The following is a 26941-nucleotide window of genomic DNA, read 5'->3' on the forward strand; positions in this document are numbered from 1 at the left end:
TATGTTCAGCTGTGACCAAGCACATTTCCCAGACCTGAAGAGCTCTGTGTCAGCTCACAAGCTTGTCTCTCTCGCCAACAGAAGCTGGCCTCATAAAAGACATCCCCTCACCCACCTTGTCTCTCTAAGGGTTTGTCTACACAGCCGACGTTAAGCAGGCCTGTGTAGTCGCGGCTCCAGCGCTGGGCGAGAGCTCCCCCAGCACTGTAATACAACCACCTCTGCGAGGGGAATAGCTCCCGCTCCCAGCGCTGCAGCATTATCTGCACTGCCACTTTACAGCGCTGAAACGTGCAGCGCTCGGGGGGTGTTTTTTCACACCCCTGAGCAAAGAAAGTTTCGGCGCTCTAAGTGGCGGTGTATGTTAGGATACAGATATTCAGGCCTGTCTGTAAAGGCCTATATGCTAAAAATTTACGTGTATTCTTATCACTTGGCTAGTTATAGAGGTATAAAAGAAAGAATCAAAATCACTGTCTGCCGGTGTAAGGGCCTTCTCTTACTGTGACAGTCTGAGGCCCTGTTCTTAGGCTAAGGCCTTTGGCTAAGCAACAGAGGCAGCCATAAGCTGGGAAGCGACCGGTCACATCCTCACTTTCCAACCTAGTCACATTCAAATAAGGTGCTATGGGGCTGTTAGGAATACACTCCTGTCCTGATAATGCCTATCACCTCCAGAGAAAGGGAAGTGCCTAGAAAATGTAAAAGGAAACTGAGTTTGATAGCATCCTGTCTGGCAAGAACTCACTTATCAATAGCTGGGATGTGAAATCCTCACTTCTGTATTGTTTTGTTATTATAGTTCCCACTTTGCTATTGTTTGTCTGTATAATCTCTGTCTGGTTCTGTGATTGTTCCTGTCTGCTGTATAATCAATTTTGCTGGGTATAAACTAATTAACGTGGTGGGATATAATTGGTTACATAATCATGTTACAGTATGTTAGGATTGGTTAGTTAAATTTCAGGAAAATGATTGGTTAAGGTATAGCTAAGCAGAACTCAAGTTTTACTATATAGTCTGCAGTCAGTCAGGAAGTGGGTGTGGGTGCGTGGGGTGAGGGAAATGGAACAGGGAATGGGGGTGGGAAAATTGGAATCATGTTTGGCTAAGGGCAGGAATGGGAACAGGGACACAGGTGTAAGGCTCTGTGGTGTCAGAGCTGGGAAGGGGGACACTACGGAAGGAAACTGGAATCATGCTTGCTGGAAGTTCACCCCAATAAACATCGAATTGTTTGCACCTTTGGACTTCGGGTATTGTTGCTCTCTGTTCATGCAAGAAGGACCAGGGAAGTAAGCGGGTGAAGAAATAAGCCCCCTAACAGTGTAGACAAGGCCATAATATCCTGTGACCAGCAGGGCTACCACTCTACATTACTACTGAGATATTGTACACACCCTCAGCATTCTAGACTTTATTACTGTCTTCAGCTAGTTTAAAGGGTTGAGTTAAGGTGCATGATACGCAAATTTAATAACTATTCAAAAACTAGGCCACTGAAGTCCGGCTGCCTTAGTAAGGGAAGTTAAGTACACTGAAAGGTAAAAACATTTATTTTAGAACCATCAAACAATTAGCCCAGCCAGATGGATTTGGCTCTTGAAAGGAGACAGCATGTGCAATGCTCTGCCCTCCCTCTGGCCGGATGGCGAAGAAGTCTGCATGCGATGTGTACACATAGCCAGTCTGTTTCCCAGGACCTTGGGAGAACCAGGAGCTCCTTGTGAGGAGTAGGTCTAACAGGCACACAAACACTTCTGGTGTGAGCCAAACTCCTCAGCTTAACACAACGTGCCCCTGGCCACAACAGACAGAGCACAGGGATGTTTTCCTCACTGCCAAGTTACTGTGGCAAAGGAAATTCATTCATCAGGTCCACATAAGCACAGTAGTAAAATGAGGACAATTGTCTGAAGTGCACAGAACTCAGCCTTAAGGTAAGAGGCATTAGCATTTTTCCTGTCCACAGTTAGGAAAATTCTATCTACAGTGGATAATGCAAGACTATACAAAAGCACTTAGTTTCCAGGAAAGCTCAGCTGCAAAAGGGATATATATATAAACTTCTTATGCGGGGGGGGGGAGGGGGGTTGTTTGGTGGTACATACACACAGGCCCCAACCCAGGGATGGGGAAAGCATTGTACACTACTCCCTGACCGCCCACTCATCATAGTCCCAGCAAGACCCTACGTACTGAAGTAAAACTAGACCTATCTACTGTAGAAGAGATTAAGCCAGATGGAGCAGCCGTGCTGGCACCAAAGGGCAGATGCGTTAGGAGCCACACATCAGGCAGTCATCTCTGTTCTCCAGCGAACACACCATGGCTGCTTTGTTCCTCTCCTTCTCCTCCTCTTCCCTGGACACCTTCTCTCTCTCTTTGAGCTTCTCCTTGTTCAAGGTGAACTGGATGGGCTTGGCCGCTGGTTTTGTCCTCAGGTAGTACATGCCTGTCTTCAGGCCCTGCAGAGTGAAAGCATGCAAGTCAGGGAATCATAGCATGCTGGAGCTCAGGCTGAGTTCTGGCTACTGAGACACACTTCCCGTAAGCCAAGCAGCTGCCTTTGTTAATGGCTCCCCAATAGGAAGTAACCACCCCACAGTATTAGCTAATGATCTATGGCTACTGTGCTAGGATCCATAGATGGGAACAATGCTGGGAGTGCCCCAAGCCACCTAGTCATTCATCCTCAGGATTGGTCTACTCTTGAAACACTCCAGCTGCGCCAATGTAGACACTACCTATGCCGATGAGAGGGGCTCTCCTGTCAGCGTAGGGACTCCCCCTCCCCATGAGGCAGTAGCTAGGCTGACAGAAGAATTCCTTTGTGGACCTAGTACTATCTACCGGGGCAAGGTTGACTTATCTACAGGGCTCAGGGGTGTGGATTTTTTACACCCCTGGGTGACGTAGCCAGGCTGACCTACGTTTTAGTGTAGGCCAGGTCCTCAGAAGCAGAGAGATATTGCTGATGGCAATGAAAGGGAAACAGACATTTATTTCTAAGAACCACAGGAGCCAACTTTTAGTGACAGAATGTGTCAATCCAAACGCTAACAACTAGCGAGTAGGCCCCTCCACCCACCCCTCCCACATACCTGCTTCCACCCATAGAAGTGCATGCTGGTGAGTTTGCCATAGTTGGGCTCTGCAATATGGATGTTCAGGGACTGGCTCTGATCAATGAAAGCGCCTCTGTCAGCTGCCATTTTGAGGATGGTCTTCTGGGAGATTTCCCAGACTGTCTTATAGAGCTGCTTCAAGTCATCTGGAATCTCCGCGATGTTCTGAAAGAAACAGGACTGGTTACTAGGCTGCATTCCCAATGACTGCCTTAATGGTCACATAATAATGGTAACCGGTAACAATCTCCTCTGGCTAAAACCAAACCGCACTGCAACTGACCTCTAATGTTACAACCAACCATTACTGATCCCAAATAATCTGTAAATACATGCCCTTAAATGGACATTTTACCGTCGTAAAGAACAGGCAGGTTCCTTTTTGGGACACTTTAAGGGAGAAGGCCATGTTCAACCAGGTGTCCAAGGCAAGAACCCCTTAGCCAATCAGGACAAGAAAGGGAGATGAACTAGTCATTGTTACCCTCCCCACTCAGGGCAAAAGGAAAGTGTTATTAGCAGGGCATTCACCCTCAGCATGTTACAGGGAAAGACATGTCAAAGAGAAGGGCACAATTTACTGAGCCCATAGAGACTCCTTTGCTTTTCAGGTATGGGTGCCAATATCTACACAGCGGGTTCTTGTTTTAGGTCTATTTGTTGCTCTGAAGTTTCCCCCTTTTACAGACAACTAAGCAGACTAACATTCTCTGGGACCGGACAACTTAGAGCAGCGGTTCTCAACTGGGGGTCCACAAGCCCTTTCAAGGGGGCCGCGGGAGCCTGCGGCTGAAGCCCCGATCCCCAGAGCCCCACCGCGGAGCTAAACCCAGGAGTGTGGGGCTGAATCCTGGAGCCCCGAGCCCTGGTGCTCCCTGTGGGGCAGAAGCCTTGAGCCCACGGGCAGAGTTGGGGACCTGGAGGGCATTGCCCCACCCACCCCCGAACTGCAGTGCAAGAGCACAGCGGTCCCGGGGGCAGCTCCCCTGGCCCCCCCATCTCCTCTCCCCGCCCCCTGGCCAGGTCGGAGGCGGGAACCCGGAGCTGGGCAGCTGTGGCTCTGGCTGGTGCCATGGAGCAGGCAGCAGCGGTGTTCCCTCCTCTCCTGCTGGTGCCTGGGGTTGAAGCTGCTCCTCTGCTCCCAGTCCCCTTTGCTCCCGCAGAGGCAGCCGGTAAGAGCCCCCTCGGTGGGGAGACCCGGCTCCATGGCTGGCAGACTCCTCCGGGAATAGGGACTGCAGGGGAGTGCTCCCAGCACACAGCCCCTAATACCTCTCTCTCCCTACACCCTGAGATATGCACTCCCTGCACCCTGAGCTGCACAGAGCTACCCCCCTGCCCGCACACAGCCCCTAGTCACCCCCCTCCCTGCACCCAGAGCCACCCCTTGTGCACATAGCCCCTAGCTACCCCCTCCCACTGGCCCCTGCCCCTCAAAAATAGAAGTTAAACTACACCTGTGCCCAAGGCCCCTGCCCTGAGGCCCCCCACCCCACACCCGCTGGGCCCTGGAGTTTTTATAGCATGTCAAGGAGAACCTCCAGCTTATAGGGAACAACTCATCCACCTAGTACCTGGCTCCACTAATGAGTAGAAAAGCATATAACCAGTGGAAACCTCCACTGCACACATTCCAGAAAACTTCAGAAATGACAAGTTACCCTGTGGTCAGAAAAATCTTCTAATGCTTCTCACAGAGACTCTCGACTTTGTCAGAGCCAGCATGCAACATCCCAGCTCTCCCTTCCAAAGAGATGCTGCAAAGACGGAGCAGCGTGAAACAAACCCTAAGCACATGTGGCAGGTCCTGCCCGCCTTCTCGAGTACCTGTGCCAGCTCCTGCTGCTGACCTGCTGCCTTTACAGCCACATTAATCCCAGCTCCTCTCACATACCTGCACAGAGCCACTGTGGGCGATGATTTGGTTTTTCATCTCCTCATTCCACAAGCCTCTCTCCGTCAGATCTTTCAACAAGTGTGGATTCGCAATCTGTAGAGAGCGGAGCCCGTTAGACGTATGGGGAAGGAAAGAACTGTGTGCTCGCTTAACCCATCTCCTGCCTTATGGCAGGGATAATTCCCCGTGTAGGAGACACCTCCACCCACATGGTGCAGGTCCCCAAATAGCCACTGAACCCAATCTTACATTCTAAGAAGCTGGCCAATTGTGCTACTCCCCTTTCTCAGATTTTCCCCTTATCTATCCCTAAATCTCTTCCTTAATTTAGCCCCCACCCTTTCCTGCAGTACGATCAATCCCCTAGCATTTGTACGTTAATTACACCTCTTATCGATACACTTTACTAAACACTTTACACGCAGAAACCTTTCCTCCTGACATTTCCGTGATGAGCCCTGTGACCTCTGAACTTTCCCGAAGGCCTAGGTGTCCTTCCTTACCCCCCACCCCCACCCCACCTCTTTGGCAATCAATCCTGCAGGCAACACTGAGATCTCACAGGGGCCTTCTCTAACAGAACCAGCATTTCTTGAATTTGTAATTAAGGCCCCTTCAGCATATCCCAGGGCAGTCAAGTTACACACTGTGGCTCTGTATGAACATTCTGGCTTAGTTGTTTATCTTCCTCGGCATGTTTTTGCATGGGAGAGGGACATACAGGGTAAATAAATTGACTAATACAATGTGCTGCTTCTGTCTTACTGAACATTGCTGGCTGTCAAAAGCCTGCATGTTTAAAAGCCATTTACCACATTTGTCCCGGCCTCCTTACCTGAAACTCGCCAGAGAGAACTCGGCGTGTGTAGATGTTACTGGTGTAGGGTTCAATGGACTCATTGTTGCCCAAGATCTGAGCAGTAGAAGCAGTTGGCATTGGAGAAAGGAGTAGGCTGTTTCTAACACCGTACCTAACGCAGGGAGGCAAGGACAATCAGAGGTTAAATCTTCAGCCAACCAGAGAAAGACACCAGCACCTGCGAGATGAATCCCACCAGGAAGCACAACCCTAAGCATAGTTTGGAAAGAGGAGAATCAGGGTTCAGTGCAAGGAACTGTGCTGTACACATAGAAAGGGCAAGAAAATTCAGCAGTGCCCTTTCTAACTCCACCTAGGCCCCCTGAATCCTCACCTCCACATCTCAACAGCCTGTCTTGAAACACCTCACGTAGACTGGAAACACAAGCTCAGCATTCACCTACAAGTGCTCTGCAGAGTCTGGGTAACCTGGAAGTGTAACTCCACCACAGCTATCCTCCTCCTCACCAGAGCTTCCCAAATGGCTCAGTCATGGGGAAGAGTTCACGGTGGACTGACAAACAAGTACTGTGTGAAAATACATCCTCTTTCCCACAAATTGGTGGGCAGAGGATTTCCCCAAAAAACTTGTTTCCAAGATGATCAGGAGCACCTCCAGGTAAAAGAGAAAAAGCCTCCAAAAACATGCAGCCTTCTGACAGCCAAGTTGGGCAAACATATCTCGCCTTTCAAAGTAACAGTAGGAAAGATTTGTTGGGGAAAAGCTGAAAGTTAAACCCCTGCAAGTGAATCTTGAAGCATCACAAGGCTTCACATTTGTCTCTCCATGATTCCTGGATCCGATGTGCTCATCTCAGATGGTTTGTTTCCCTGTCGGCCTGCAAACCCACCTCACACCTATGCAAACGCAGTGACCTGTAATCCACTGGAACTGAACGAACAAGTCTATTGGCAATGCACGAACAAGAAAAGCCCAGCTCGCTCAGGATCTCCAGGGCTAGTGGGAATAGGAGATGGTAAAACACTTGTCACTAAAAGCTGATCTGTTGAGTAAGCTGTTGCCATTTCTACACAATCTTTTTCAAAAGAAACCAGCACATTTCAGGCAATTAAAACTGTAATCTCTACCATCATCAAAGGATGTCTGCATCTAACAAACTGAGCAATATTCATTGGGGCATTTACTCACTTGGCAATCTTCTGCTTTAAAGCCTTCCAGTCCCACAGATCAGTAGGGGTGACGTTCCACATGTCATACTGTAGGATCTAAAAGAATAGAGGCATGGGCTGAGTTAGACAGCGTGATCTTTGGGGTAAGGGCAGGAATTCGTCTGTGTTTTGAAGACCATCGTGAAAAATCAAACAAAAAAGTCACTTCAATACTCACCGCTCAGCTTCAGACAGTTAAGATGCTTTATCGGAATTTTGCAGACCTCTCCCCACCCATCCAGCCCAATTTTCACTAGTGGATAGTGAATATCTAGCCTAGTGATTACTCCGCCAGCCGCTTTAAGTGCCCTCACACTAGCTCTGCTCTATTGGAGACCTGATGCTGTTACTTACGCCTTTGCTGACAGGGCAGCCTTCGTAAGTTTCGTACGGCCCATACTCTTTGGCAAGTTCACAGCTGGATTCCAAAGCACCATAATAAATGGTCTCGAAGATCTGCTGGTTCAACAACTGGGCCTCGGGACTTTCAAAGGGGTATCTCATCAGGATGAACGCATCCGCCAGCCCTTGCACTCCAATGCCGATGGGACGATGGCGTTTGTTGGAGAGATCAGCCTATGTTTGAGTGGGGAGGACAATAGAAGGTAGAAATCAGAACCACATGACCCTGACCACACATCCACTCACTCCGGCGGCCACCATCCCCTTCAGTCCACACAAAACAGCCTCTCACTTTTCCCTTCCTTGTCCATCAGTCCAGTCAGAGCAGCTGCTCTTTCGTTCCCTCTACTAGTTCTTTGTCACCTAATGTTACATGGGGCCTTGAAGGGGAGGACAAGGGCCATGTCTTCCAAGAGTGACAAGTGACTTTGAGTGTCCAAATTGAGGCCCCTTAAAGGAGTCTGGTGCTCTGAGGGCAGGTGCTCAGCACTTCCTGAAAATCAGGCCCTTTTTAGGAGTCTCAAGCTGGACACCCAAAAATCACCAGTTACTTTTGAGCAGCTTGGCCCTTGTTCTCTCCTTCAAAACCAGCAAAACTCCACTCCAGCCTGGATCTTGGCCATGGTCTCTTACTGCCCCACCCACCAAGGAGGCCAGTCTCACTCTCCCTCAACCATCTCCACACTGCCCTATGCAGAGAATGCCCTCCGAATTCCTCTGCACTAAGCTACAACCCTCTTCACCTCCAAATCGTTTCTGAGAGGCACGTCTGTGAAGCCCACAAAAATAGTCAGCAATAAATAAAACCAAACACCTTGCACTACTTCCTTCAGCATTCCTAATGCACTCTTTCTACCATGCCTGTCTTCCTTACTCTGTAAGCTCTTCAGGGAAGGGACTGCCTATGTCCTATTGTAAGCCATGCAAAGCATTCATAGGGGAGGATCCACTCCTCTGGAATCTGCTCCAACTAAGCATCCATCACATCTGGAATTTGCCAAGCTTCAGGGTACTGAGCCAGGTTTCTACTGAGTCAGGCTACCAATGATGGACTATTGCTGCAGCAGGGTAGATGGGTGTTTTATTATCACAGTTCTATTTGCAGAAAACAGTACTTGACAGATTTAGAACTCCAGCCAATTTTATAGCATGCAATAGCAGGATGAATGTTGCTTCAACCTTAATCCAGCCAGCTGTATAACAGCATCTCCTTTGTTCCAGGACTCTCCGCCCTTTCCACCCACCCCTGCTCCAGCCCAACTGCACCCTCCCCCATACCTCTGGCACAGGGTAGAAGTTGATGTCAATTATTTTGTTCAAGTTTCGGACTATGACTTTGGTGACCTCAGCCAGCTTCTTGAAGTCGTAAGTGTGCTCCGATGTGACGTACATGTTCAGGGCGATAGAGGCTAAGTTACAAACCGCAATCTGGAACAACAGCAGGAGCAGAAGCGTCAGCCAGCATTGGGCAATACGAGAGACTAACAGAGTCCCAGCCCCCAGAGCAGGTTCTCTACCCAGAGGAAATGGACACAGGGAGCTGAAACACACAGGTCAGTGCAACGGGCAGAGATGGGAGAACATCTGCCTCATCCTAGGTATCCTATAGCCCAAGAGTGGCAAGTATGTAGATTGCCTGAAGGCCTCTGACCTCTGTAGGAACATAGAGGTGCTGTAATGGATCAGACCTCTAGCTCATCTAGTCCTGTTGTGATAGTGGCCAGTACCAGGCATCTCAGAAGGGGGAGGAATCCCTGTAGGTTTGCTGATATCCCTGAACACTACGGGAGTTCTGCTCACTTTATCTGCGGACAGTCTTGCCTCTCCTTGCCTTCCAGACCCTGATCCCCAACCATTTCCTCGATCACCTTGCTCTGTCACAACATTAGAGCGGCTGATCCCAGCACCAACTGTCCTGCTAGGTCAGGGGTCCGCAGGCAGCCTCTCCTTGCTCATTTTTTATACTATCCCGCCAGCCTCAGGAGGATGAAACCAACAATTCCTAGAGTAACCTGTGCTTACACGGTGGCAGTGTAATGGGCTAGAGCGTTTGAGCTAACCGAGCGGTCTCCTTTAGCTCAGGCAGCAGAGGCTCCTGCTTTTAGACCTGGTGGTCTCAGATTAGACCCCACTGCCGATGACCCACTGGGGGCATGGCGTTATACTGGCTATGCCCAAAACTGTGCCTGGCAGTGGTTCCTTTCCTCATTCTTCTTCTGCTTCACTAGGGACTCTGCTCCTCCAGTGCCCAGAGCAGCTGCCCCACACTCAAGGGACTGAAACCAGACAGCTAGTTGTGTAGGTCTCAGTTATGCAGCATCCTGTTTAGGGCCACACTTCACTCCAAGACTCTGGAGGTTTCAATGATTCCCTCTTGACCCCATAGAAAACAAGATGTCCAGGTTTCACCAAAGTACCAATATAAGCCCCAGCCCCCCATAGTGACCATGAGCCCCACCCACCCTCACAGCAGCCATGGGCAGGTGCAAATGGAGCAGGGCACTCCCCACTGAGCCCTTATACCCAACTCTTATAGGGAAACACAAACAGCCTATGGAAAAGTCGTTGACACACACGATAGCTTCCTAAATTCAACATGCCATTCAGTTTCCCTATCGGTCTGCTTTGAAGATCCCCTGGCCATGACTCTCAGAACCCCCAGAGTAGGGGGAAAAAAACAGGTCAAACGGAAGAACCCATAAAGACAAGGCTTCCCCTCACTTGAAGACAGATTTGCATTCTGAATGTCTGAGCCTCGCACAAGCACAGCTTCCCCATCGGAGCTGGAGTAAATCCCATGTCCCTACCCACCTCGTCTTTGCTGGTGTACTCCACGATTTCTGTGCACAGGTTGCTGCACTTGATGGTTCCCAGGTTCTGCTGGTTGCTCTTCCTATTACAAGAGTCCTTGTACAGCATGTAAGGGGTCCCGGTCTCGGTCTGAGACTCTATGATGGCGTACCAGAGCTGCTGAGCCTTCACCACCTTGCGGACACGGCCCTGCTTCTCGTAACTGCAAGACAAAGCAAGCGCTCCTTTAACATTTATTTCCCTGGGCTCAACAAAGAGTTAGTGAAACGGGGGGAGTCCCTAGTACAATGACGCCTTCACTGGGCGGCCAGATCCTTTCATTTGTGGTCCAAGCCAGATCTGAACTGGCCAGTCAGACGATTTAGGGGCAGGATGCTGGCTCTGCTCCCACTCACTGGGGGCACGAAGCTGACCAGTGCATTCTTTCCTGCATGGCAGGCAACAAATGAGGCTAGTCCAACATGAAGCCACCAATCCCCTTACTGAGATTTCTACCTGTTTGCCTTTATTAAACGGAGATCATCGTTCAGGCTTCTCCCCATCTTGGGCAGAATTTCAATTTGGGATAAGGAGACATACCCTCTCTCCATCCTTAATAACCCCATAAACAGAACTCACAGGGTCATGTTAGGACAGAACTGGGCTTTTGAAGTTTGGCTCAAAGTCACTAGGTACAAACAGAGCCACCCATATAAAGAGGGATGGCAACTCAATGAGTGGGAGATGTAGACAGCTAACTCTGCTCATAATTCTGTCCATTCTTCATACCTCTCATACAGTTTCTCAAACTCCTCTCCCCAAACCTCGTCTAGGCCAGGACACTCATTTGGACACATCAAGGACCAGTCCTATGAAGGAGAGCAAAAAGACAGAAGATCTTTAGATAACCCATCTCCATCAACAGAATGGAAGTCGGCTAATACGGGATAACAAGTGAACACTTGCTAACCTACACACAGTACTGATGCGAAAACGATGAACAAATTAATTTTCCGTCCTCCCGAAACATGAGGCTAATCCTGCAATTTCAGGGGAGGGGAAGGGTTATCAAACTAGCAGGAGTTAAAACTATTAAGGTAACTGACGTTAAATAAACCTAAGCCCCCACTTGAAGGATAATATTCAGTCCTGAATGACTGCTTACTCCTCAAATCAGAACCTACTTTGGAGCACATGCACACAGCCACAAGAGGGGCTGTTTATAGAGGGAGGTTCAGTGTTTCGCTTACTGCAGCTTTTCAGCATTTAAAACAAATTTCCAGAGGTCAAAAATTAATCTGAGAACAAGAGGGTGAGTGAACAATGCTCTGAGGCCGAGCGAAGACGTGATGTGGTATAATCACTGCCCTGCAGTTCACCCAAAGCACTCTGTAGATTATCTGCCTAGCTAAACTGCTCTGCAGCAGTTGTTTTCGGAAGTTCTTTTGCTGGTAAGATGACAGCTCAACAGCACATCTCAAATTCCATCCCAGGGTCGTTCTGCAGACTCTGGGATAATGCTATTGCTCCATTAATCGACCCTGTCCTGCACCAACACATCGCCTCACCTGGTTAGTCTCCACCCGTTTCATGAAGAGATCAGGAATCCAGAGGGCAAAGAAGAGGTCTCTGGCTCGCTGCTCCTCCTTCCCGGTGTTCTTCTTCAGGTCAAGAAACTCAAAAATGTCCAAGTGCCATGGCTCCAGATAGATGGCAAAGGCCCCGGGTCTCTGTCAGACAAAACACAGCCAAGATCGGAACCAGACACACAGGGGAAACACATGGGAGCATGAGTGATGACCACATTGCTGTTGGGGAAACATGGACACCAGCTTTGCACAATTAGATCCTACACAGTTTGGGGCCCAGATAATTTCTCCCCATTGTTAGAAGGAGCTTGTCTTTCTGAAGTCCCATCAAGGCAGATGCACCAGATGCTGAGTAAGAGTCGCTCTCACTTCCTGGGACTGAGTTCTCTGGGGCTGGCCACATTGTGTTTCAGTCAAAAGGAACATGCATCTGAAATTCCCTCATCTCTGATGTTCAACAAGTGCTGGGCATGTGAAAGACTTCCTTGCCTGGTCAAGCTTTCTACTGACTTCTGGATTATTTGTGCAGTGCTTCATTTTTTGCAGAACTCTTTCTGGACACTTTTAGATTAGAAGTCAACATGAGGCACTCCAGGAGCTACTTATGAATGAGTGAAAGAGGCTGACCTTACAGGTGTGGGTATTTTACAGAAACAGAACTTGTAGCCTCCCAGTAGGAGTTGTTGGGGCCAACAACAATTAGTTTAGAGAGAGCTGGACAAATTTACAAGTGTAATTGTATGATGTGGTTGCTTGTGATGGCGTGGGGCAGATCTCAACAGTTCTAGGGCTCGCTTCTAGTTTATGTATTATGCTCCTAAAAGCTCACACTCTAGGGTTTCAGCTAGCCACCTGCAGGACCAGGAAGGGATTCCCTCCCCTCCGAGTTTATTCTGGGAGGGTTTTTTATCTCCTTCCTCTGAAGCATGAGGGATGGCCACAGCTGGAGATGGAACATTGGATGGTTTGGGCCAGGGCAGAGGTAGCACCAAGCATGCTCTCTCTCAGGTGCTTGGCTGGCTGGCTCTTGCTCGCATGCTCAGAGTCCAAGTGATATATGTGGGTGAGTGAGGAATTTCTCCCCAGGTCAGATTGGCACCGACCTTGGGAGGGTAGGGTGGGATTTGCCTTCCTCTGCAGTGGGTTGATATGGGTCACTTGCCAGGATTATCTGGGTATACCTCACTTAATCACTTCCCTACCACTGCATGGGCCTCACGCACTGGTGCACCTCAGTCCCTCCTGTTCTCTGCCTTTGGTACATACTAGCTGAATCTCCTGTGGGTTGTAATACTTCGGTCTCATTTTGGTTGTTGGGTTTAGTGTGAGGGCACTGGGTGCGGGTGGCGGCCCGTAAGATATAGTGGTGGGCCCTTCCTGCCTTAAACGCTAGGACACTCCTTTCAGAGGATAGGTAGTGAAAGGTACATTTGCACTGTGGCGTTCGTAATGAAGGGAGAACCAAATATTCATGAGATGGGAACAGGACACTGCTTTTTAGTACATGCCATGTAGAGCCATTGCTCCAGTTCATCAGTGCTAATCATCGATCTTTCCACAGCCCACTGCTGGCTTATTAAGACATTCAGTTAAGGTTTCCATCCCCACCTTCCTTCCTGGTTGGAAGATGACATACCTTATTACCACCTTGATCCACATAGCGGGCAGTGTTGTTGTAAACTCTCAGCATTGGGACAAGCCCATTGGAATTTCCATTTGTCTGCAAAGACACATGAAAACCATCAATCTCTGGAAGCTGGTTGGTTTGTGAGGCTGCTCTTAGACAGACTGCCAATGAGACACAGCAAACATCAAGGCCCTTACAATGAAAGCCATTTCTTACCCACTGCAGATAAAAGCTGGCTACAAGAGAACTAATTTTTTTTTAATACAACATGGAAGTAGCACTCACTGTCAGCTAACAAGGGCTCTAATAAGCATTTGTTTATACAAGCCACATTTTGAATGTGCTTTGCTTTAAATTTGTGTTAAAATACTCGAAAGAATTATCTGGAAACTTGCAAGAGATGTTATTGCTCATGCATAAAATGGAGAAATCTGGCAGTTTATGAGTCCTGAGGTATCTACTCTCAGTTATTAATTTGTAAAGATATAATTGTCTGATGAAACACTGACTTTTCTTTCTGAACATACCTCAATCTGAAACCAAAGTATTGTAATAGGAATGCTAGGTTATCTGGCTTCATACCACAAAAAGGTGCAAGCTACTGGGCTCGATGTACCTCCCCCCGTGGTATACCGGCCTGGTAGCAGCAGACTTGATTTGACAATGTGATTTAAGCATAGAAGTTTCCTGATACTTGAAGGTATACATCAGTATGGTGTGCCATTTACTCACTTACCCCAGCAATGTAGCTGCCAGTGGCTCGGATACAGCTCACAGCAACACCAATTCCACCAGCAGATTTGGAAATCAGCGCACAGTGCTTTAGAGTGTCATAGATTCCCTCAATGCTGTCATCCTTCATACACAGCAGGAAACAGCTGAATGGAAACAAACGGAAGTTGACATCAGACAATTCAAAATCAAAGTGAACAATGCCACAGAAGGCATGAGAAACTTGCCGAGGGTTCTCTGGAATCATTAACGCTTTAGGGGTCAGGTAAGTGAAGCAAAGAATATGATGCAAATTTGCAGAGCATTGTAAAGCTCTCACTTTTTAAAGAAACGCATATGCTCCTGGGAAGCTAATTATAGCGTTTTTTTAAAAGCTGATTTCTTTAAATTAAGTTATAAGTAACAGACACAAGAACATTTTAAAAATCAAATCTATTTCTTCCATTTATTTTTGTGTTTTTAGCATCTCAGCTTGGACAATGAATAGTTAATAGCCATGACTAGTTTTGTTTCTAGTTAATTTCCCTTTTAAGTTCTCATGCACTTCAGGAGAAGGGAGTGTTTAAACAATGTTTAGGAATTAAAAAGAGTTGTGGAATCACTTCTATTGGCCTTAGGCTTCTGTAAAAGATTTTTTTCTTTAAATATAAAAAAATATACATTTGGGGCCATATTTGACAAATTACAGATTATTTTAATTAGGGGTCACCAAAGTGCAGCTGCCCATTTTAAAAGTTGTCACAGGACATTTCATTTGAACAGAAACCACCTCCTGCCCAGCACCCTCCTCTGCACATAGTGTGAGCCAAGCCTGGCATTCTGAGGTACCTGGACAGCTGAGGTCGGTTGGTGCCAGCATTGAAGAGTGTGGGAGATGCATGGGTAAACCACTTCTCAGACAGGAGGTTGTAGGTTTCAATCGCAGCATCGATGTCATTTTTGTGGATTCCCACAGATACCCTCATCAGCATGTGTTGGGGGCGTTCAGCAACTAGACACCAGAAGGGAGAGAACAGGAACGTAAGCATTCCATTTAAAGTCAGTTTTGACAGACACGGATCATGCAAAAAAAGAAGGACTAAAATATGCCACTGAAGAAGCCTGAACGGTCAGAATTCTAGGCCCCAAATTTTTTACCTATACTGAAGTGGTTCAAAACAGAGGCTAACCATTTTCAGGATTCTAGGTATATTATAATAATAACCACTCTCTCACTATTACGGATGCCCATGAAATTTCAGACACGAGGTGACGCAACAATTGAAACTGATCATAGGATATCAGGGTTGGAAGGGATCTCAGGAGGTTATATAGTCCAACCCCCTGCTCACAGCAGGACCAGTGCACAACTAAATCATCCCAGCCAAGGCTTTGTCAAGCCTGACCTTAAAAACCTCTAAGGATGGAGATTCCACCACCTCCCTAGGTAAAAAGAAAAGAAGTACTTGTGGCACCTTAGAGACTAACCAATTTATCTGAGCATGAGCTTTCGTGAGCTACAGCTCACTTCATCGGATGCAGCTCACGAAAGCTCATGCTCAAATAAATTGGTTAGTCGCTAAGGTGCCACAAGTACTCCTTTTCTTTTTGCGAATACAGACTAACACAGCTGTTACTCTGAAACCTCCCTAGGTAACGCATTCCAGTGCTTCACAACCCTCCTAGTGAAAAAGTTTTTCCTAATATCCAACCTAAACCTCCCCCACTGCAACTTGAGACCAAGACCCTTGTTCTCAGTGGTAGCAGATGACAGAACAGTCTAGATCCATCCTCTCTGGAACCCCCTTTCAGGTAGCTGAAAGCAGCTATCAAATCCCCCCTCATTCTTCTCTTCTGCAGACTAAATAATCCCAGTTCCCTCAGCCTCTCTTAAGTCATGTACTCCAGCCCCCAAATCATTTTTGTTGCCCTCCACTGGACTCTTTCCAATTTTTCCACATAGTTCTTGTAGTCTGGGGCCCAAAACTGGACACAGTACTCCAGATGAGGCCTCACCAATGCCAAATAGAGGGGAACGATCACGTCCCTCAATCTGCTGGCAATGCTCCTACCTATACAGCCCAAAATGCTGTTAGCCTTCTTGGCAACAAGGGCACACTGTTGACTCATATCCAGCTTCTTGTCCACTGTAACTCCTAGGTCCTTTTCTGCAGAACTGCTGCCGAGCCACTCGGTCCCTAGTCTGTAGCAGTGCATGGGATTCTTCTGTCTTAAGAGCAGGACTCTGCACTTGTCCTTGCTGAACTTCATCAGATTTCTTTTGGCTCAATCTTCTAATTTGTCTAGGTCCCTTTGTGTCCTATCGCTACCCTTCAGAGTATCTACCACTCCTCCCAGTTTAGTGTCATCTGGAAACTTGCTGAGCGTGCAATCCACACCATCCTCCAGATCATTAATGAAGATATTGAACAAAACTGGACCCTTAGGGCACTCTGCTTGATATTGGCTGCCAACTAGACATAGAGCCAATGATCACTACCCGTTGAGCCCGATGATCTAGCCAGCTTTCTATGGTGTTCTAGCCATGCCAACTTCAGCTCTATTACAAATACCCAAACACCAAACAGCGAGATTGCGAATGAACTTCTCATATGGCAATTCCTAAGTTATGGTATCAGCCTGCTGGAGATGAACAGCAGGCTGATACCATAACTGAGTGTCCTGGTGTATAAGTGGTCTCTGTGCCAATAGGATCCACATGCTGGATGCATGAAGTGCCCCACGCAGCCATTATTTAAAACAAAACACCCAACTAAACTCAATGTGGCACTGTAACTAATAATTGCTTTTAGTACAACTGCAAGCCTTCCCACAGCTACGGCAAAGAGATGCTTGTGTCTTACTAAAAGATGTTTGGGGAGGGAGCGTATGTGGGTGGAGGGGGACTGCACAAGAAAGTCTTTCTGATGTGGACAAGCAGATTACAAATATGCTGTACCCTCTTGGAAAATAATGGATACTGAAAATTGTGAAGGAAGCTACCTAGCCCCATTCAGCTCGCAGCAGAGAATACATCAAACAGGAACAGTCTGTTCTTACCTTTTGAATTGATTTTCAGCAGATAGGAGCGCTCTAGAGTCTTTAAAGAAAGAAAAGCATCTCAGTTACAGTCGTTCAGATTCCAGTTTAAAAGCTGTACCGATTAAGGCACAAAGCTCTGGGATCAAAAACCCAACTCTCAAGCAGTTTGGCTCTCCCAATACCAGGTTTCCTACACAAGCTCTGTTCTCTGCTCTTCTTCAACCTTGTTACAGATACAGCACCTGAGGTGGGCTAGATTCTATCCAGTCATACGTCAGCAAGGTCCCTGCCCTGAGGAGTCTGCAATCTATGCGGACAGAGTACAGATAAAGGAGTGAATGCATGGTGAGGTTTAGTACTTGCCTTCGATCCATGGGTTTGGTAGAGGCTGTGGGTGGGGGAAGAGAGTACTATTTCCCTCAATACATTTCCTAATACTGTCATCATTAATTATGTTTCATACAGTAGTGCCTAAGAACTAACCAAGATCAGGGCCTCATTGTGCCGGGCACTGAAGAAACACGTAGTAGACAATTGCTGCGCCAGAGTTTACAATCTAATAGACAAGAGTAGGGGAAGTGGGTATAACACAAAGAGTAGACAATGCAATGGTGGCAATCATGTTAGTTCCACAAGATTGGGTGGGGGGAGAAGGGGAGTTGAAATGAGTTAGCGAGGTGGGGATAAAGTAAATGGGAAAACAAGTGAAGGAAGAGGAGGAAGGTTAAGAGGGGCAGGTGTGGAGACAGGCTGAGGTGAAGACACTGGGAAGGGTAGGAAAGGTAGCTGGAGCAATCAGCACAGGGGACAGAACGTCTAATCAGAAGTGTAGAAAATAATGATGGCATCATCCGTGTCTCTGCTTATGCTGCTGCTCTACCAGCTTGAGTCTCTGGCTGGCTCCTCCCTGAAGTTTCTTTCCCTTAAGTCCACATAGCTGGCAGGAGGGGGATGCCACAGGGATCCCACTGCTGAGGGTAGGGGGGTGTCTCCCTGCCCAGTTCTGAATTGGGGGGCTGATTTAGTTAGAGCTTCAAGGCGGGCAGAGCTAGGGTTTAAGTGCCCAATCCCATGAAGTGCTGAACACCCTCGGCTCCTACGGACTTCAGTGGGCATCTCACAGGGTTGGACTCTAAACTTCTCCCTGAAGAAGTGTGTTTTAAGGGTGGATATGGAGGAGAAAATAGAGGCAATGCAAACTGGCTGTGGGAGGAGGGTCTGTGCAGCAGCATGGAAGAATGCAGAGAGATGAATGGGAGGACATGCAGGGGACAGTTGTGCAGCTTGTCTGAACAGTGCGGGAAAGCTTTTATCGGGAATACAAAGACCTGATGTGTTTGGATTCGGTTACTCCTTGAGGAACAGCATGTGCAAAGCACAATCTGGCAGAGCATCCAGTGCCTCTGCTGCAAGGAACTTACAGCCCAAATGCTACAGTGGAACACACCTTTGCCCTGGCCTTGTAACACATCAACCCAGGTCAAAGTGGCTGCAGCCTCACACTGGGAAATTCTGCAGACAATCAGGCCAGAGTATTTAGCTTTCACATCACCTACAGCACCCACTTTTCTTCTACGGAGAGAAGCTATTTGGCATGTAGACTTCAGAGTCATTACAAACAGAGGTGCTGGGCTTCAACTGGCCCAGGACTCTCATACACATTCATCCTTTCTTCCTGCTTTCCCCTCCAGTAGTTTCGGTTTATGCTGGGACTGTGTCCTGTTCCTAATCCCCAATTAACACAAACTAAAGCAATCAAGCATGCACGTCCACCATGATGATGTAGAAGCTGTGCAGAGGCTAAACACATGAGCATATCTGCAATGCTGAGTAAGTGTGGATCACTTCACAGGATCCCAACCAAAACAGTTGGGTTTACTATTCCCAACACAAGAGTATGCTCCCCTGCAAAATTTTCCATCACCATTCCCTCCTGCCCCCAAGGCCATAAACTCCAAGGATTTAAACGTGCATTAAAGGATGTCTTGAGGCTGTCAAAAATAGCACTTGTGCTAGATAAAAATGGCACAGTGAAGCTTTCAGAAAATAGTGGCATTGCCCTCAGGCACCACAGACAAAGCCAGGTTGAGAAATCATAGAGGAAGGAGCACATGACTCATTCAATTTGGCCACTGTTTTTTGGAGGCCGCCTTCACTACTACAGTCTCTTTCTGCAGCAATGAAAATGATTTGGGTTTTTTTTCTTAGGTTGTTAAGGCTTTGAAAAAAAACTAAATCTTCACTCTCACAAGAAATCTGGTCTTTACCTTAAAGCCAAAGTAGTTGTAGGAGAAGTCTCTATCGTAGATGATAGCGGAGTTCAGGCGCTGGGGATGAAACAATTCAGAGGCAGATTAAGCACTTAGACTGAGGAAACCATCTACCCCTAACATCAGACTCACACAGCTTCATGTTACCAAAACAACAGTGCTCTTATTGTTCAGTACCTCTGGTTTTCATGCTTCTGGCCTCAACATGACTCCATAGCTACAGGCACCAGGCAGAAAACCAGCATATGCAAGGCTTTCTTGGCTAATACAGTTGGCATCTTATGCAAAGTATTAATGAAATTCCTCTAAGGGCAACATCCTGGCTTCTGGCCCTGCTCACCCATACACCTGCATTCTAGTTAGACCTCACACAGGAAAACTCAGAACAAAAATCATTCACAGGTTGCAACCTAAAGGAGACAGATAACAAACCTCATCTCTCTCCTTGAAAGACTGTTCTCTATTAAATAAATGAAGAGATTCTGTTATTTTATTAAGTTAAGAGCTGCTCTTTGTCCAACTACCAAATGGGCCTCAGACACTCCAATTTCAGAGATGGGGGCCATATAAGAACAGAGATATATGTCCTTGATATAACAGCATCAGAAGTATCCTTCAGCGGTCAGAATTCCAAGTGTTGTTGTCCCTCCACAAAATAGAGCAGTCACCATCTTTGTTAGTTTACATCAGTGCGTGATTTTTTTTGGTCCTACAGCCAACATGGTTTACTTTCATATTTAGAAGTTTAAAATATCACTGAACAGAGTTTACTGTATCTTAGGAACATCAGATCCCATGAAGTGCTACATACATCTTTGTTCGCCAAGACAATGTCTAGCGTTTCCTTGGAGATCATTGGAGAGTGTCTGCCATTATGAGGGTTTACATAATTGTACAAATCTTCCATGACATCTACAAAGGAAATGGAAAGAAGAGTCAAAGAAAAGCCATTCACAGACTTTTATTTACATAGTTTTCAGACTATCATTACAAAAATTGAACATGCCTGAACCACCCCACTTCTCCCAAACCTAGCCCCCACAAAGTGTCTTCAAAAAAATACACATTTGTTTGTTCTTCTACCTGTCCAATGGCAGGGAATATCTACTTCTCAGAAGCCCCAAAATAATTTGCTTTTATGAAAGAAATTCTAGGAACACAAAGTGTCCAGTGGTAGTCAGATACATGCTAAATAAGCCTAATCCATATAAAGTTTACCAGATAAGTTACTTTTAGCTAAGACCTAATTTTTTTAAATGTATTCTCTTATTGTTAACACAGCTGTTTAGGACATCCAGATTTTAACAGTAAATGCTCCAGTAGAAACTATTCATTGGAACATTTATAACAAGACAGGTAACTAAGCTTTCTCCATGTGTGCGCAAAACCACATAATCATACTCTCTCAGCATATGTGCAGTGTGCCCAGCCATTCGATAGCATCAGGTGTAGAGCTGGTAGAACTAAACGTCTCAGGTACATAGACTCAACACTTAATCACTCCTGTTTAAGAACAAGTTTACCATAGTCATATCCTCTAATGCCACAACCCCTTCACAGGTTCCCTCCTCAACAAGGGAGCGCAAGCTGTTACTCACGTGCCCACAGACACACTCACCACTGAACACTTTCTTGGTTTCTTTGTGCAAGTTGGAGACTGCGATCCTTGCTGCTAGGATGGCATAGTCGGGGTGCTTGGTGGTGAGGGTTGCAGCTGTCTCAGCAGCCAGTGTATCCAGTTCCACTGTTGTGACACCACTGTATAGACCCTGGATCACCTTCATGGTGATCTGTGCCTAGGGAAATCAGAATTCTGCAGGTTAGCTACCAACGTTTCAGGGACAATACCATCCTTACAGCAACAGTCTAGAAGAACCCCATTTTCCCAATGCCTAGCATCGTATTTTCTGTTTGCAAACAAAGTTATTACAATATGTGCTTCACTTTAAACGGCAGATGATAAAGTGATTTATATTCTCTCACATCTACCCACTGGAATTTTTTTTTGTTTTTTTTTTTTAAATGCCGCTGCACAATGAGTGGATGTTTTCAGAGAACTATCCACAATGACTCCAAGAGCTCTTTCTCGAGTGGGAACAGCTCATTTAGACCCCATCATTTTATATGTATAGTTGGGATTGTTTTCCAATGTGCATTACTTGGCATTTGTCAATATTGAATTTCATCTGCCATTTTGTTGCCAAGTCACCCAGTTTTGTGAGATCCTTTTGTAGCTTTTCGCAGTCTTCTTGGCACTTAACTATCTTGAGTAGAAGAAAAAGTAACTAACTTCATTATTATTAGCCCAGTCCCCAGGTTGCTATACTAGGAAACCAGAGACCTAGATTTGATTCCTTTTTCTGCCGTTGGCTGGGAGCGAGACAACACACCTCTCCATGTGTCAGTTTCCCCAACTGTAAAACAGGGATAATGATTCTCCTGCCTCTTTGTAAAGCTCTTTGAGATCCATGGCTGAGAACTACTACTTCTTATTTCTAATGCACTGACAGCATCCTAAGTGTTTTACAGACATAAAGAAAGACAGGGCCTTTGTGACCCAGGGCCCTAATCCTACAATTTACTCCACATGGGTGGACTCAGATGTCCATGAAAAGCCCCATGGATGTTAATGGGGCCATGCATGGGTACTGAGGGGAGTTGCTTGCAGGATCAGGGTCAATATCCACTCCTAGGATGCTCAAAATAATAGGGTAGTGGTACCGTTAAGAGAGGGAAATTCACTTCTGATAAAACACAAAAAAGTGTTCTTCTAACAAAGAGAACTAGTACTTCTCTTTCAGACTGGCATGGACAAAGAGTTGTAAAAATGAGATTTTTTAAAAAGCCATGTGATTGCTACACTATTTTAATGTAGAGAAGCAAGATATTCAAGATGAAATGGCAGGGAGCTTTCTAACACCAGGAACTTGATCATTTTAAACCATGTTTGAGGGATCCACCAGAAGGAATTTATAACAGGTAAACACAGATCTCTGTCTCAGACTTTGCACCTGTGAGGGAGAGAAAGCCAAACACAAATCTCTGAAAAATTCAAGTTAAAATAGCATCTAAGAGTTACAAACACCAAAGTTACGAACTGACCAGTCAACCGCATACCTCATTTGGAACCTGAAATACACAATCAGGGAGCAGCAGAACCCCCCCAAAAAAGGCAAATACAATACAGTACTGCGTTAAACGGAAACTACTAAAAAATAAAAGGAAAGCAGCATTTTTCTTCTTCATAGTAAAGTTTCAAAGCTGTATTAAGTCAACGTTCAGTTGTAAACTTTTGAAACAACAAGCCTAAGTTCGGAGTTGCAAACATTTGAGTGTTCATAAATCTTGAGGTTCTACTGTATAAAGAAAAGTAAAGGACACAGTGGTTGCCATTAAAAAAGCAGCATTTGCCAACAGTTCACACATAGGGGTAATGGGACATGCCAACATCTCCCCTTACACTAAGAAGGGGAAATAACTGGGTGGCACCTGGATTACAAATGGCGGCTTTTCAATGGCCACCACTGTCGCGTGGGTGGAAGGTGGAGAGGATACAAGTCAACTCACAGGATCGACGAAGTCAGCATTGAGTCCATAGCAGAGCTTCTGGATGCGAGACGTGATCTTGTCAAACATGACGCGCTCATGGCGCCCATCTACCCGGTGGGAACAGAGGGGAAGAGAGAGGGAGAGACACAGCAACCGGAATGAGACAGCCGGCCACAGGGGTCGGGTGGGGCCCCCCATGGCCGCCGCGCGCTCTCGGTGCTCTCCCCAGGGGCGCTGCGAGGAGCAGCACCCCACGCACCCAGCCCCAGGGGGATTACTGAGGTCACGTGGGGGGCTCCCCATTCAAGGGAAGGGGGGCTCCCCATTCAAGGGAAGGGGGGCTCCCCATTCAAGGGAAGGGGGGCTCCCCATTCAAGGGAAGGGGGGCTCCCCATTCAAGGGAAGGGGGGCTCCCCATTCAAGGGAAGGGGGGCTCCCCATTCAAGGGAAGGGGGGCTCCCCATTCAAGGGAAGGGGGGCTGGGGGGGATGCCGACGTTCGGGGCCCAGAGCCACAGGGGGCAGGGGGGCCCGGTCTCCAGGGGAGCTGGGTGCCCCACGGGGGGCTCCCCACTCACGGAGGGGGGAGTTAGGAGGCCTCGCGGGGAGTAGATGTCCTCACGCGGGGGCGGGGGGGGGGCCTGGCGTTACGCTTGGGGGGCGCACGCACGCCGGGGGGCTCGGGGCGGTGTGGGGGGCCCCCCGCTCCAGGAGAGAGGCGTGAGCCGAGGGGCGGGGGGGGGGGCAGGGAGCGGCGCGAGGCGACGGGGTCCCACGCTCCAGGGGCGGGGTGCCCAGCCCCCTCAGTGGGGGGGTGTCACGGTGCTGGGGGTGGGGGGCAGCCCGGCCCGTGGGGCGCCCCCCTCACAGAGAGGAGAGGCAGCGGGGGGGGGGGGCAGCCCCTGGGGCTTGGTGCCAGCGGCGGGGGAGGGGAGCTGGGGGTGTCCAGGGTCCCACACTAGGGGCCGGGGGGGGGTCTGGGCCCGTTGAGCCCCCCCCCCGTGGGGGCGGGGCGCCCGAGCCGTGGCGGGGGGGGCCCGTTGAGCCCCGAGCGGGGGGGGGGGGGGGCTCTCACCTCGCTTGATCACGTGCATGGCGGCGGCTCGCGCTCTCCGGTGTGCGGGTGAGCTCCAGGCGCGACCGACGGCTTCCCGCTCCCGCCAACGGCGGCGTTGACCCCGCCGCGCCGCCGTACCGCCCCGCCTCCTCCCCGCCTGGTGGAGGCCGCGGCCGCCATCTTGGATACGGGCAGCGGCCTGACCCGGGGCTCCAGCCCAGCCCAACCCGGCCCGGGGCCCAGCGCTTCCTCGGCCCCTCCCTGCTCGCCCTCTGCCCCCGGGAACGCGGCACAGGGGGAAGGGAACAACGCGGGACAAGGGCGGCAGCCTTGCCCGGTTCCAAGATGGCGGCCGAGAGCCCGCCTTCCCGTCCCCTCACTTCAGATGCCCGGCGGAGGCGGGAGCGGGGCTGCTTCCGGCCCGGGGTTCGCCCAGTGGAGCGGCCGGCCCGGGGGCTCCCTCATGGCGGGAAGGACGGACGGGGAGAGGGGGACACTCGGGGTGGAGGGGCAGACGGGGGGGAGACTCCCTGGGGGAAATGGGGGGCACTCGGGGGAGGGGAGACGTGGGGAGGGGAGACTCCCTGGGGGAGGGGGGCATTGGGGGGGGAGGGGCAGACGTGGGGAGGGGAGACTCCCTGGGGGAGGGGGGCATTGGGGGGGGAGGGGCAGACGTGGGGAGGGGGGACTCCCTGGGGGAGGGGGGCATTCGGGGGGGGAAAGGGCAGACGTGGGGAGGGGGGACTCCCTGGGGGAGGGGGGCATTCGGGGGGGGGGGGGAAGGGCAGACGTGGGGAGGGGGGACTCCCTGGGGGAGGGGGGCACTCGGGGGGGGAGGGGCAGACGTGGGGAGGGGGGCACTCGGGGGGGGAGGGGCAGACGTGGGGAGCGGGGCACTCGGGGGGGGAGGGGCAGACGTGGGGAGCGGGGCACTCGGGGGGGGAGGGGCAGACGTGGGGAGGGGAGACTCCCTGGGGGAGGGGAGCACTCGGGGGGGGAGGGGCAGACGTGGGGAGGGGAGACTCCCTGGGGGTGGGGGGACTCGGGGGGGGAGGGGCAGACGTGGGGAGGGGAGACTCACTCGGGGGGGGGACTCGGGGGGGGGAGGGGCAGACGTGGGGAGGGGAGACTCCCTCGGGGAGGGGGGGACTCGGGGGGGGGAGGGGCAGACGTGGGGAGGGGAGACTCCCTCGGGGAGGGGGGGACTCGGGGGGGGGAGGGGCAGACGTGGGGAGGGGAGACTCGGGGGGGTGGGAAGGGCAGACCTGGGGAGGGGGGACTCCCTGGGGGAGGGGGGCACTCGGGGGGGGGGCAGACGTGGGGGGGGGACTCCCTGGGGGAGGGGGGCCTCCCTGGGGGAGGGGGGCACTCGGGGGGAGGGGCAGACGTGGGGAGGGGGGACTCCCTGGGGGGGGAGGGGCAGACGTGGGGAGGGGGGACTCCCTGGGGGAGGGGGGCACTCGGGGGGGGAGGGGCAGACGTGGGGAGGGGGGACTCCCTGGGGGAGGGGGGCACTCGGGGGGGGGAGGGGCAGACGTGGGGAGGGGGGACTCCCTGGGGGAGGGGGGCACTCGGGGGGGGGAGGGGCAGACGTGGGGAGGGGGGACTCCCTGGGGGAGGGGGGCACTCGGGGGGGGAGGGGCAGACGTGGGGAGGGGAGACTCCCTGGGGGAGGGGGGCACTTGGGGGGGGGAAGGGCAGACGTGGGGAGGGGGGCACTCGGGGGGGAGGGGCAGACGTGGGGAGGGGAGACTCCCTGGGGGAGGGGGACATTCGGGGGGGGAAGGGCAGACGTGGGGAGCAGAGACTCCCTGGGGGAGGGGGGCACTCGGGGGGGGGGGAAGGGCAGACGTGGGGAGGGGAGACTCCCTGGGGGAGGGGGGCACTCGGGGGGGGGGGAAGGGCAGACGTGGGGAGGGGGGCACTCGGGGGGGGGAAGGGCAGACGTGGGGAGGGGAGACTCCCTGGGGGAGGGGGGCACTCGGGGGGGGGGAAGGGCAGACGTGGGGAGGGGAGACTCCCTGGGGGAAGAGGTCCCCTCGTAGGTGAGGGGGACCTCTTAGAGGTCTCTCCCCTTGGGGCCGGTCTGCACCTCTCAACCAGCGTGAATGGCCCAAACGTGGGGCCCGAGCCCCTGGGTGCGGGATTCCCACAGGAGGGCTAAAGTGCTGTGAGGTCCTAGCCCCATCACTCGCCCTTGCTTGGCGAGTCTTCAGTTCTGATGAAAATAACTGTTGAGCGTAGAAGTTGGGGGGCACCCGGGCTGTGCAGAGGTAGGGAAGGCCCCACTTCCGCTAGCCATGCTACTGCCAAGGCATTTCCCCCAAAGCTTGTCTGCACAGGGAAATTGACTTAACTTGGCTGTTCCACAGTACTCATTCCGCTGTGCCAGAATAACAATTCCGCTCTAATTTAGCTAATCTGGAATAATTACCCCATGTGGACATTCTATTCTTGAATAAAAGTGATTTAATTCCAGAGTATCATAGAATATCAGGGTTGGAAGGGACCTCAGGAGGTCATCTAGTCCAACCCCCTGCTCAAAGCAGGACCAATCCCCAACTAAATCACCCCAGCCACGGCTTTGTCAAGCCTGACCTTAAAAACTTCTAAGGAAGGAGATTCCACTACCTCCCTAGGTAATGCATTCCAGTGTTTCACTGCCCTCCTAGTGAAAAAGTTTTTCCTAATATCCAACCTAAACCTCCCCCACTGCATTTGAGACCATTACTCCTCGTTCTGTCATCTGCTACTACTGAGAACAGGCTAGATCAATCCTCTTTGGAACCCCCTTTCAGGTAGTTGAAAGCAGCTATCAAATCCCCCCTCATTCTTCTCTTCTGCAGACTAA

At 50.1% G+C, this 26941-nt stretch overlaps 1 protein-coding gene across 1 annotated transcript; it reads right to left on the bottom strand.

Moving 5' to 3' along the window:
• Positions 1–1533: 1533 nt before the first annotated feature.
• RRM1 (ribonucleotide reductase catalytic subunit M1) lies at positions 1534–24257 on the bottom strand. The gene is made up of 19 exons (XM_037908970.1): positions 24109–24257; positions 23053–23141; positions 21104–21281; positions 20297–20397; positions 19483–19542; positions 17234–17273; positions 15023–15185; positions 14199–14340; positions 13472–13555; positions 11815–11976; positions 11036–11115; positions 10268–10469; positions 8735–8884; positions 7409–7630; positions 7035–7111; positions 5861–5996; positions 5023–5118; positions 3105–3293; positions 1534–2468 (listed from the first exon to the last, which is right to left on the bottom strand). The coding sequence occupies exons 1-19, from the start codon at positions 24125–24127 to the stop codon at positions 2280–2282; spliced, it is 2379 nt and encodes a 792-aa protein (XP_037764898.1). The 5' UTR covers positions 24128–24257; the 3' UTR covers positions 1534–2279.
• Positions 24258–26941: the final 2684 nt, after the last annotated feature.

Source organism: Chelonia mydas, chromosome 1 (assembly GCF_015237465.2).
Source record: "Chelonia mydas isolate rCheMyd1 chromosome 1, rCheMyd1.pri.v2, whole genome shotgun sequence".
Lineage (NCBI taxonomy): Eukaryota > Metazoa > Chordata > Testudines > Cheloniidae > Chelonia > Chelonia mydas.